The 13196-nt window shown below is 49.6% G+C and overlaps 2 protein-coding genes across 2 annotated transcripts in view; both read left to right on the forward strand.

Moving 5' to 3' along the window:
* Window positions 1-2069: 2069 nt before the first annotated feature.
* Window positions 2070-13196, forward strand: part of LOC129710397 (interferon tau-3-like) — a 75962-nt gene continuing 64835 nt past the window's right edge. The window contains exons 1-2 of the mRNA XM_055657368.1: window positions 2070-2314; window positions 4974-5213. Of these exons, the coding sequence (XP_055513343.1) occupies window positions 2294-2314; window positions 4974-5213 (261 nt within the window). The 5' untranslated portion in view covers window positions 2070-2293. The remainder of the gene's footprint in view (window positions 2315-4973; window positions 5214-13196) is intronic.
* Window positions 12120-13196, forward strand: part of LOC129710399 (interferon alpha-1-like) — a 12122-nt gene continuing 11045 nt past the window's right edge. The window contains exon 1 of the mRNA XM_055657371.1: window positions 12120-12187. Within this exon, the coding sequence (XP_055513346.1) occupies window positions 12167-12187 (21 nt within the window). The 5' untranslated portion in view covers window positions 12120-12166. The remainder of the gene's footprint in view (window positions 12188-13196) is intronic.

Raw genomic sequence — 13196 nt, forward strand, 5'->3', positions numbered from 1 at the left:
ATATAGCCAATGAAGTGGCCTCAACTACTTTCTGTGGCAGAGAATTCCACAGATTCACCACTCTCTGTGTGAATTTTTTGTTCTCATCTTGGTCCTAAAAGACTTCTCCCTCATCCTTAAACTGTGACCCCTTGTTCTGGACTTCCCCAACACCGGGAACAATCTGCCTGCATCTAGCCTGTCCAACCCCCAGTAATTTTGTAAGTTTCTATAAGATCCCTCCTTAATCTTCTAAATTCCAGCGAGTACAAGCCGAGTCTATCTAGTCTTTCTTCATATGAAAGTACTGCCATCCCAGGAATCGGTCTTGTGAGCCTTCTCTGTACTCCCTCTATGGCAAGAATGTCTTTCCTCAGATTAGGAGACCAAATCTGTACTCTCCAGGTGTGGTCTCACCAAGGCCCTGTACAACTGCAATAGAACCTCCCTGCTCCTATACTCCAATCCTTTTGCTATGAATGCTAACACACCATTCACTTTCTTCACTGCCTGTTGTACCTGCATGCTTGCTTTCAATGACTGGTGTACCATGACACCCAGGTCTCGTTGCATCTCCCTTTTCCTAATCGGCCACCATTCAGGTAATAGTCAACTTTCCTGTTCTTGCCACCAAAGTGGATAACCTCACATTTATCCACACTGTGAAGTGAATTGCCTCTGATTCTTTGATTAAATTGAAATTCTGAACAAGGTTGAAGAATGTTTGTGCCACAAGTGAACATACAACATGCTAGAGTAACTCAACAGGTCAGACAGCATCTCTGGAGAACATGGAAGATTTCAGGAATTGTGAGATAAGGAGATAAAGATAAAGTAGGGAAAAAATTTAATGCCAGAGGAATGAAAATAGGTAGAAGGAGACGAGGCAGTAGCAGGAGGGGGAAGGTGGTGGTTCAAAGCATGTTTGTTTGCCAGTTAGTTAACTACCATTTGGAGAATTCAATGTACACACCATTAGGCTGTATGACTGTGTCTACAGTTTGCGTGTGGACTCACTGGCAATGGAGGAGGCCCAGGACAGGATGCTCAGTCTGCGAATGAGAAGACAAATTACAGTACTTGCAACCGGGCTATCAAGTAGGCCTAAATAGCCTCTTGGTTCCACTGAGGTAGAGGAGGCCACATAGAAAATACCAAAAGAGGTAGATCAGGTTAGAGGAGGTGCACGTGTACCTTGATCTCACCTGCATGGACTGCTCTTGTCCATGGATGGGTGTGAAGGAGGAGGTAAGGGGCAGGTGTTACGTGTCCTGCAGTTGCAGGGAAAAGTATGTGAGATGGTGGTGGGAATGAATTAGTGAGTAAAGGTCTTGCTGAGGGAGTGGTTTATGTGGAAGGTGGAAAGGGGAGGAGATGGGAAGATGTGACTGGTGGTGGGATCGATTGAAAGTAGCAGAAATTTCAGAGAATGATTTGTTGAACGCAGAGGCCCGTGGTGTGACAATAAAGAACTTGTGGATATTTCTCCTTGTTCTTTCTTGGAATAGGAGGAGGGAGAACATCATCTTGGGACACAGAGGATGCATGGGTGCATGGGTGAGGGGTCCATCTGTGACAGCAGGGGGCACCCACTTTTAAAAAAGAAAGAGGATATAATGGATGGCCTCAAATTGAAAATATCTTGTTGGCGAATGTGGCAGAGATGGAGACATTGAGATTAGGGAATAGAGTATTTGCAACATGAAGGGTGGGAGGAGGTGGCACCAGAAACATTCAAACCAACATTTGCAACATGAAGGGTGGGAGTTGGTGGGTTTGTAGCCGACCTGAAAAACGGCCTCTGCAAATTGACCCTCGAGTGCAGGGAATGGATGAGAAAGTGGGATAACATTAGACCACCGTGATCGAGTGATCGATGGTCAGTGTGGATTCGAGCCTGTTCCCATGCAATATATCCGACATAAACTAAAGTGTTTTACTCCTGCGAGTTTAGATTTGAACGAATGGCGGTAAAACAAAGGTTTTCACAATATCTCAGTGCACGTGACAATAACAAACGAATACCAGGTTATCCCGTTTCCCTTCAGCCTCTCAGCGGGACCCGAGCGGTTCACACACACGCCCACTGTCGGATGTGACGAGCCCGTCTCTTTCCCCGGGACACTTTCGCTTCGGACGCTTCCCCTCGACAGACCGAGCCGGAGACTTCACACTCGGCTACAAGCCGTTTAATTTCAAGGAGAAGAAGAAATGTCTGGTGTAAAGAACAGAGAGGCCGAAGCACTTTCTCCTCGTAGAGCAGAGTGTGGGTCCGGTGTATCGGCGCTGAGTGAGACCGCACTGTCCCCCTGAGATGTGGCTTCAACGCAGTTGGGTGAGTGGAGGGGCGGCTTTAACACAATCTCTGTCCGCGGCTCCGAGGGTGAACGCTGAAACGCGCAGTGTTATTATAACCCGGATAAAATGCAGCCCCCAGCGATGCACAGACACAGTCACGTCCCCTCCCCACCCTGTCCTCTGCCGTGACTGAGCCTCCCCCACAACACCTGTGCCCCCCTGATGTGAACCTGCGAAGCTCTGAGCCGCAGCGCTGCTTGTTCTCTCCCATCGCGGATTTCCCCGTCGCTGCTGCGGACTCTCCCACTTTCACATTCCTTACTTCAGAACGGAGACCGCTCTCTCCCGACACCTTTCAAATTTACTGTACAATAAATGCACTTTTCAAACATCACCTATTTTCGGATTGTAACATATTAAAGCGGGCAGCATGGCAGAGACAGCTCACAGAATCCACAGCCACCGGTCTCGGCAGCACAGGCGGCCACTCCAGGATCACACCCAACACCGTTTGTGGGCAAAGTTTACCCCTTCGATTTACATTAAATCTTTTCCACTTCACTTTCAACAAATGTACCGTTTCCAGCTTGACATCTTTCCTACAACATGGTGCCCAGAACTGAGCTCAATATTCTAAATGTGATCTCACCATCGTCTTATACAATTGCAACATGACCTCCCAACCTCTATACTTAATACTCTGATTGATGAAGGCCAATGTGCCAAAAGCCTTTTTGACCACCTTATATACCTGTGATTCGGCATTCAAGGAACCATGCACCGTCACTCCTCAATCCCTCTGCTCTGCAACATTCCCCAGTGCCCGGCCATTCACTGTGTAGGTTCTGCCCTTATTAAAATTCCTCACATTTCTCTGTATTAAATTCAATCAACCATTCCCCAGCCCACCTGGCCAATCGATCAAGAAGCTGCTGCAATTTTTTACAACCATCTTTACTATCTCCTCCTCTAAATCATCTCACAAGCTGTGTCCATCATAGCTGAATAAACCTTGACACCACTCCACCCTCCAAATGATTGAGTGTAACGAGCAATTGTGAGGCTCACATCCGGTTTGGTTAAATACTTACATAACCTAGCAAGTCCATTGGGTTCATGTAGCAGAGGGCACAGGGGACCCAATAGACGTGTACAACAGTATGATCAGCCACAATAGGGTGGACTACAGTAAACATTTCTCCATAATAGAGATACCGCTAACCAGAGATCTTGCTTGACGGTGAGAACTAAATGCTAGGATAGGATAGAACAAAAACATATTTTCCATCCGGTGTGTAGTTGGACTTTGGACTCACTGACTGAGAGGGTCCTTGAGTCAGAAATACCAACACCATTTAGGTGGTATCTAGACCATTTCCTCTCTTGAATCCACAGGGTCTAAACATTCAACCTCTAAAGCATTGAAGGATCTGATGTTCTCATGAATGAATACTTTAAGGTGAAATAAGAGCAGGGTGAGATGATGAGTCTATTTGAGTGACTGTTGCACTTTGATTGTTTGCCTCCATTCAAGTTTGGTTTGGAAAATACCTGTGCTGATTTTTTTTTTTAATGGAATGGTGAATGCAGAACAGCTACTCCAAAGCCTTGATATGATGAACCTTTGGACAATTTGCAAGACCTCCTCCCATGCTCAATATCTTTTTTTTATGCCTAATCCCCTTTCCCTAACCACAAATGTGCCTGTTCCTGGGCCTACATGCGTTTAGATAACTGTTTCCTCTTCACCATCCTTCTAATGACAATGTACATCTCTACAACATCACAGCTTGACATTCTCTGGCTTGAGGAGAACAGCCATGGCTTCTCACACCTCTCTGTAACTAAGGTCGTTCACCATTTATACCAGTCATATAAACCGATTCACATTCTCCCATAGTCCATAATTCTATAATAATAAAAGGCCATACTAATTGTTACATGTTCAACCTCCACCCCTTCCTCTCTTATCTCTGGCCTTTGTTCCATCCACCAACCTATCAAAACCCCCACTTCCTGATGCTAATCTATTACCTAACATGCTTTGTCCAGCCTCTGCCCTTTTGAGCTTTCTTCTCCCCAACCCCTACAATCAGTCTGATGAAGTGTTTTAACCCAAAATGGTAATTATCCTTTTTCTCCAGAGACTAACCCACTGAGTTACTCCAGCATATTTTGTCCTTTTGCTAAATGCACCTGCACTGTTCAAACAAATATATGCAATTTCACTTGGCTCTGACCTTCTTTTCAGTTGTGAAAGGTTAGCAGAACTCCAGTTGAACATAGAACGTACAGCACAAGAACAGGCCCTTCTGCACACAGTGTCTGTGCCAAACCTGATGCCAAGACTATCACGTATCTACCTGCAAAGACTTTGTATCCCCCCCAATCCCTGTATATCTGTGAGCCGATCCAAAAGTTGTTTAAATGCCATGAACATATCTGCTTTACTGCCGCCTCTGGCTGCATATTCCAGGCAGACAACACTTCTGTATTAAAAACTGCCTCACAGATCTCCTTTAAACTGTCCCCTCTCACATTAAAGTAATGCCTTCTATTATATACGCATTGATTGTTTGAAACTATACCTGATTACACTTTGTCTTATTCTAGTAAGACTCATAAGCATTCTATTTTAACTTAAAAACATACTGGATCCAGGATCTGTCTAATGTCACTGTGTGTGTTTTGCACAGGCCCAGGACAGGATCCAGATTGTCCATCAAACACTGCATCACCTCCGCAGGATCTACAGCATGAAGCTGAGCTCAGTAACATGGGTCCAGGCCACAGTGGAACACTTCACACTTCTCTTGGATCGGCAGCTCGGAGAGCTGGAAGTCTGTGTCAAGAAAGCAAGCCCAGGGTCCAGGGCAAGGAAGAATGCCACAGTTCTTAAATATTTTAAGGATCTGACAAAGTTTCTGAAACAGAAGGTGAGCTGCCACATATGAAACTTTGTAATTACCAACAGATTTTGCAGCCAATTTCTATCTGTTCATTATCTAATAAATGTACTTGATTTTTTGCTTTCCAGGGATTCAGTGACTGTGCCTGGGAAATAACTTACACTGAGAGCAGGGCACATTTACAACAGCTCATTCTCATCATGGCAACAATCAGCAAGGAATACTGAAGATTTTTAAAGACTGATTCTTAAGAGACTATAATTAAAGACTATTTATTTAAAATATCACCTTCTGATTGTCAGAATGTGCAACTTCAGCATTTTTGACTACTATATATATTTTTCTGATACTGATGTGAATTGCATCTTGCAAGAGATGGAGAACAAAGATCTTTTGGCTCGTATTTAAGTGTTGTTTTAATTTGTTGATATTTATTTTTGTATCATTATCCTGTGATGAAATGTGAATCTGATTATTCAAAAACTGGCAGCTGCTGCAATGCAGAGTTCCATGACTGGATAAGGTGCTCTGTGGTCAGTTGATCATTGTCAATGCCTTGCTGCAGCTTGTTTCTGTTATGGTCGATACTATTTCACTTCCTACTCTGAATTGAACTGGTGGCATTTCATATTGAATGATCTCATCTATATGAACTGTTACAATGTCCGTCCAGTTTGCTTCTGTGGAAACGGTTTGAACTTTAGAATTGTAGCTTTTTGCCTCATTTACGAAAATACGTCCTCCATGTGTCACTACTGCAATGAGACTGTGCATTGGGAGTGCACCAGCCTGCACTGAGCCCTCTCGGGTGGTGGGTTTACTGAACCATTGTGCTTAACTTCATCATTCACCCAAAGTAATGATTATGAGATTGCTGTCTCACTGGTCAGAATATATATTCACCATAATTTATTCATATTTTCAGCGCTATATATTTTTAAACATATGTGAATAGAGTTGAATATCTTTGTTAATTTATTGTTGTTGAGAGATAAACAATGGATATTTTTTCATAAATAAAAAACTTTTCATTGAGATGTGATTCTAAAGATATTAGACTTTTTTTTTTCATTATATTTGTTTATAGAAACATAGAAAATAGGTGCAGGAGTAGGCCATTCGGCCCCTCGAGCCTGCACCACCATTCAATATGATCAGAAAACACCAAAAGAGGTAGATCAGGTTAGAGGAGGTGCACGTGTACCTTGATCTCACCTGCATGGACTGCTCTTGTCCATGGATGGGTGTGAAGGAGGAGATAAGGGGCAGGTGTTACGTGTCCTGCAGTTGCAGGGAAATGTATGTGAGATGGAGGTGGGAAAGAATTAGTGAGTAAAGGTCTTGCTGAGGGAGTGGTTTATGTGGAAGGTGGAAAGTGGAGGAGATGGGAAGATGTGACTGGTGGTGGGATCGATTGAAAGTGGCAGAAATTTCAGAGAATGATTTGTTCAACGCAAAGGCCCGTGGTGTGACAATTAAGTACTTGGGGGATATTTCTCCTTGTTCCTTCTTGGAATAGGAGGAGGGAGAACCGAATCATGGGACACAGAGGAGACATGGGTGAGGAATCCATCTGTGACAGCAGGGGGCACCCACTTTTACACAAGAAAGAGGATATAGATGGCTTCAAATTGAAAATATCTTGGTGGCAAATGTGGCTGAGATGGAGACATTTGTAAAGAGGAGTCATGAACACATTGTGTCTTTACTACTTTTTATTAATATCACATAACCGTTGCTGCCCTAGCTGTACGTGGTCTGTCACCGGAGCTAGAGAGAGATCAATGGGTGGGGAGGTTGCAATTATACTTCTGATATGGGGAGTGGTTAGTAGTGGTGAGGTCACTATATTAAAGGCACATGCACATGATCTACATCCTTCCCCTTGGAAACAAAGCAATACAGTAGTGACGGGCGACCACGTCTCATGCGCTACGAGCATGTGAGCAAACAGTTAAACAAACAGATGAGCAACCAGCTAAGCAAAATCACCATAGCGGACAGGCGGCTTAACCAGCCGGCCGGACCGGGTACGCAGCTCGCCATCTCCCCCCTCTGCAGGAAGAGCCGGAGCCGGGGCGGGCGACCGAACCGGGGATCCTGGAGGAGAAGGAGGCGGCGGAGGCAGAGGAGGGGACGCAGGCGCAGCAGCGGGTGGACGGGCAGGGGAACGAGGGCTGCCAGGCGGAGAGCGGGGCTGGACGAGCTGAGATGGCAGGGAGCGAGGCATGCGTGGGGCGGCGGGAAGTGTAGCGGACAACGGAGGGGAGAAAGGGTCGGCAGGCGGTGGTGGGGGCTCGTTGACAAGCCGCAGATGTTGGCGGGACCGGCGGTAGATGGTACCGTCGTGGTCGACCAGGTAGGACCGCGGCGAACCAGCATCACCGACAACGGTGGCAAGTTTGGAGTGACCGGAGGGGGACTGCATCCGGACAACTTGGCCGGGGAATAGACGCGGCAGGGGGCAGCAGGACTGGTCGTGGGAGCGCTTTTGCACTGCATGCTTGAGGGCAATGCGCTCCTGGACAGCAGCAGGCTGGAGAACAGAGGGAGCGAGGGACTTCTGGGTCACAGGGAGTGGAGGTCTCGTTGTGCGAGCCATCAGCTGCTGAGCTGGCGAGCCCAGGGCAGTGTCGCGGGAGATGTTCCGAAGGTTGAGGAGGGCTAGGTAGAAATCGGATTGGGACAGTCTGCAATGCTCCAGCAAGTCCTTGGCACTGCGGACAGCGCGCTCCGCCAAGCCGTTGCTTTGCGGGTACTCTGGACTGCTGGTGTAGTGTCGGAAGTTCCAGCTGGCAGCGAAACCCCGAAACTCGGCACTGGTGAACTGGCTTCCGTTGTCAGATTGGAGGCTCGCCGGGAGCCGAAAGTGGCAAAGTGGCGGCGCAGCTTCACGATGACGGCCGAAGAGGTGAGGGAGTGCAGCTGGTCGACCTCGAACCAGCTGGAATAAGAGTCAACGAGGACCAGGAAGTGCTTGCCACGCCACTCGAAAATGTCAGTGGCGACTGCCATCCAGGGCAGTTCAGGAGCAGGCTGTTGCAGAAGCGGCTGACGTTGCTGATGGGGAGCGAGGTTATTGCAGGTAGCGCAGGCGGAGACCCTCTCTCGGATGTCTTGGGCCATGCCGGGCCAGTAGAACTGAGTCTGGGCGTGGGACAGAGTGGCCTCGGCCCCAGGATGACCGCTGTGGGCGACTTGAAAATAGTGGTCCCGCAGCGCGGCGGGCACAACGACTTTGTGTCCTTTCACCACCACACCGTCGTGCAGGACGAGCTCGTCACGGACCAGGAAGTAGGGCACGGCACCTGCCGGCAAGGATGAACGGCTGTCTGGCCAGCCCCGCCGGATGACGTCGGCAAGCTGCTGCAGGGCTGGATCCTCGGCAGTGTGCTTGACCAGGGACTGCATCTGCTGTGAAGGCACAATGTTAACGTTAAGCACCATCAGGTCAGACGATTCGTATGGGTGGCGATCAGTGGACGATAGTGGTGCGCGGGACAGCGTGTCGGCCACGAACATGTCCTTGCCCTTGCTCTTGCGATAAACAATTTTAAAAGTGAAGCGCTGTAGCTGCAGCATCATGCGCTGCAGCCGGGAAGAGGCAACGTGGATCGGCTTGTTTAGGATGGTGACCAACGGCTGGTGGTCGGTCTCGATCGTGAAGCTGTTGCCCAGGATGTAGTCCTTGAACTTGGAGCATGCAAATACCACGGCAAGCAGTTCCTTCTCAATCTGAGCGTAGCGCTGCTCGGCAGAGGTCATGGTGCGGGACGCATAGGAAACGGGCAGCTGCCGGCCATCGTGGAGCTGCAGGCAGGCGGCACCCAGACCAAATTTGGAAGCGTCGCAGGTGAGAACGATGGGACGCTGTAGATCAAAGAATTTGAGAGTGGGGGTACTGACCAGTCGAGACTTCAGGACGTCGAAGGCATGTTGGTGATGTGGGAACCAGGCCCAGGCAGTGTCCTTCTTGATGAGTTCCCTCAGGGGCGCACTCAGCTCGCTGAGGTCGGGGATAAATTTTCCCAGGTAGTTGACCATGCCCAGGAAACGCTGCAGGCTGGGCACATCGGTGGGGGAGGACATCCCGGAGACAGCAGCCGTTTTTTGCGGGTCAGGCTTCAGCCCCGAGGCAGTAAAAACGTGGCCCACGTAAGTGACCTCCGGGACGCGGAAACGGCACTTCTTTGGGTTGAGCTTGAGGTTGATTTCACGGGCCCGATCTAGGATCTGACGGAGGTGGAGGTCGTGCTCAGCCACGTCCTTACCGTAGACTAGAATGTTGTCCACGATGATGGCACACGGCAGACCGGCGAAGAGCTGCTCCATGGTTCGCTGGAATACCTCGCTGGCAGAGTTAATCCCGAATGGCATGCGGAGGAATCGGAACCTTCCAAAAGGCGTGCTGAATGTCGTCAGGTAGGAGGATCGCTCGTCCAGCGCTATCTGCCAGAAAGAACTCTTGGCATCGAGGACCGAAAAAACAGTGGCCGGACCAACCTGTGCAGCGACATCCTCCACTGTTCGCATTGGGTAGTGCGGGCGTTTGATGGCCAGGTTCAGGTCCTTGGGGTTGATGCAAATGTGAATTTCAGTTTTGTCTTTTTTCGCGGCAACAACCATGGTGGAGACCCACCGGGTGGGTTCGCTCACCTCTTTCAGTATGCCCATGGTGACCATGTTGAGGAGAGTAGATTTAACCTTGTCCTTCATGGCGAAGGAGACGCCGTGCGGCGGGCGGATCACCGGTTCAACGCTGGGGTCAACAGCAATCTTGTAGCAGCTGGGCAGCTTGCCCAGCTTTTCGTCGAAACGGTTGGGGTATTCGCGCAGGGGGTCCATGAGGGTCCGCACCTGGTGGATATCACGGTGAAAGGAGACCAAACCGAGGTCTTGGCACGCCTGGGCACCCAGCAAGGTAACGTTGTTGGAGTCTAGCAGGTAGAAGGTGAGGGGCCGAGAGGCCTTCAGGACCTTGCAGTGCAGGGTTGCCTTTCCCACGGGAACGAGTACAGCTCCCCCGTAGGCATGCAGGCGGGAGTTAGCAGCAGTCACTTTCTCATTAGTTCTTATCTTCTTGAAAAGGCTTGTTGACATTACATTGGCAACTGCCCCCTGTCTATTTTCGCTGAGAAGGTCGAACCATTGACCGAGACCCGAACCGAAGGGTCCGTTATCAAGGCATGTGCATCCAAGAGCGAAAAGATGCTGGTCTCCCCCTGGGACGAACTGGTATCAGACAAAGGGAGTTCGTCAGGCGAAGACTGGGAACCAGGCTCGCTGTCAGCCTGAGCAAGGTTGATTAACATTCTCCGAAGGGGGGGGCAGGCTTCCCCCTAGAACGGCAGGCTGCAGAGAAATGGTTTAACTTTTTGCAAAAATTGCACGTCTTGCCCAAGGCAGGGCACACATTGAACTGGTGGGAGGCAAAATTGCAGTTGGGGCAACGTCGTGGGCTCCCGCCCCCGGGTGCAGGGGAACCCTGTTGCGTTGGCGGGCCAGTGTTCCGCCGGCGGCCAGCAACAGTGGCAAAGTTAATGTCATGATCAGCAGGCGACAGTGCCGAGGTGACAGCCTCAGCCATGCGGGAGGCGTGCAGAGCCTCATCCAGAGACAGGTCGGGCTTCCGCAGAAGTTCAGCCCGTAGCTTCACATCGAGAAGGCCATATACTAGGATGTCGCGGGTCACTTGATCGGGAGTCAGAGCGTCCAGGCGACAACGCCTGGCCATGTGTCGCAACGCAGCGATATAGTTGTCGATTGACTCCCCAGGGATCTGACGCCGACTGAACATTTTAAAACGCTCTAAAATGCAGTTGGTGGGGGTGTCACACATTGCTGTAAACTTAGCCATAAGACATACCGGGTCTCGAGCATCTTCACCTGCAGCATATACAAACGACTCAGATCGTTCCAGGGCATCGGGACCAGCCAGGTTGAGGAGCAGAGAAGCCCGAGTTTCAGCGGTGGCAGCAGGATGGGCGATCGTCACGTAGCGGTTGAAATCGCGGCGAAAGACACCCCACCGATGGGCAATGTCCGAGTCGAAGACAAGCACATCGGGCTTGCGGCAAGAGGTAGCCATGGCACGGGAGGTAGAACAAGGGATAGGGAACTGGGTCAAACGTAAATAAAAACCGACAAACAGGAGGCGCGGAGGCACGATTGTGACACCATGTAAAGAGGAGTCATGAACACATTGTGTCTTTACTACTTCTTTAATAATATCACATAGCCGTTGCTGCCCTAGCTGTACGTGGTCTGTCACCGGAGCTAGAGAGAGATCAATGGGTGGGGAGGTTGCAATTATACTTCTGATTCGGGGAGTGGTTAGTAGTGGTGAGGTCACTATATTAAAGGCACATGCACATGATCTACAACATTGAGATTAGGGAATAGAGTATTTGCAACATGAAGGGTGGGAGGAGGTGGTACCACAAACATTCAAACCAAAGCACTGGGAGTTGGTGGATTTGTACCCTAACTGAAAAAGTGCCTGTTAATTGACCCTCGAGTGCAGAGAATGGATGACAAAGTGGGATAACATAAAACCACCGTGAACGAGTGATAAACTAAACGTGTCCTGCAAGTTTAGATTTGACGGAATAGCGGTAAAACAAAGATTTTCACAATATCACAGTGCACGTGGCAATAATAAACCAATACCGTTTCCCTTCAGCCTCTCAGCGGGACCCGAGCGGTTCACACACACGCCCACTCTCGGATGTGACGAGCCCGTCTCTGTCCCCGGGACGCTTTCGCTTCGGCCGCTTCCCCTCGACAGACCGAGCCGGAGACTTCACACTCGGCTACAAGCCGTTTAATTTCAAACAAAAGCAGAAATGTCTGGTGTAAAGAACAGAGAGGCAGAATAACTTTCTCCTCGGAGAGCAGAGTGTGGGTCCGGTGTATCGGCGCTGAGAGAGTCGCCACCAACCAAGCGGCCGCGACCCGTCTCCCCGCACTGTCCCCCTGAGATGTGGCTTCAACGCAGTTGGGTGAGTGGAGGGGCGGCTTTAACAGTCTTTGTCCGTGGCTCCGAGGGTGAGCGCTGAAAGTCGCAGTGTTATTATTACCCGGATAAAATGCAGCCCCCAGCGATGCACAGCCACAGTCACGTCCCCTCCCCACCCCGTCCCCTGCGTTAGACTGAGCCTCCCCCACAACACCTGTGACCCCCCCGATGTGAACCTGCGAAACTCTGAGCCGCAGCGCTGCTTGTTCTCTCCTATCGCGGATTCCCTCGTCGCTGCTGCGGGACTCTCCCACTTTCACATTCCTTACTTCAGAACGGAGACCGCTCTCTCCTGACACCTTGCAAATTTCCAGCACAATAAATTCACTTTTCAAACATCACCTATCGTCGGATTGTAACATATTAAAGCGGGCAGCATGGCAGAGACAGCTCACAGTATCCACAGCCACCGGTCTCAGCAGCACAGGCGGCCGCTCCAGAATCACAAGTCGCTGCATTTCCATATCCAGCGTTTCAGTCAGCGATCAGGAACCGTTTTCGGAGCAGATTCTGATCTCAGATCGGTGCTTTACTCACTGTGGCTTGAAGATGACTTTGGGCAGTGTTTGCAGAGTTTGGATTGTGTGTATGTTGTTGTCCGGGACCCTGAGCCTGGGCTGTGAGAGGCTGCAGTTACTGCAAGTTCTCAACACGGACAGTCTAGACAAACTGAATGAAATGGTGAGTTGGACCCGCTCCCAGAGACCGATCCGACACTCTCCGGGCTGTTTGTTGTTCAAATGTCAATGATTACACGGAGCCTGTTCTCCAGTGTTTCTCTCTCTGGGGTTGTTGATATTCTGCACTCTGGATCTTCCCCTTCGCTCAACCGACTCGACATGTTTGACTTGATTGTATTTATTTACAGTATATCTGTTTAGAATGCATAGCATGGAAAACAAAGTTAATCACTGTACCTCGGTACACGTGTCAATATAACCCTAACCCTAGTAACGTTGATATCTTGTGTCTCAGAGTGGCCACCTCTCCCG

Source organism: Leucoraja erinacea, chromosome 27 (assembly GCF_028641065.1).
Source record: "Leucoraja erinacea ecotype New England chromosome 27, Leri_hhj_1, whole genome shotgun sequence".
Classification (NCBI taxonomy): domain Eukaryota; kingdom Metazoa; phylum Chordata; class Chondrichthyes; order Rajiformes; family Rajidae; genus Leucoraja; species Leucoraja erinaceus.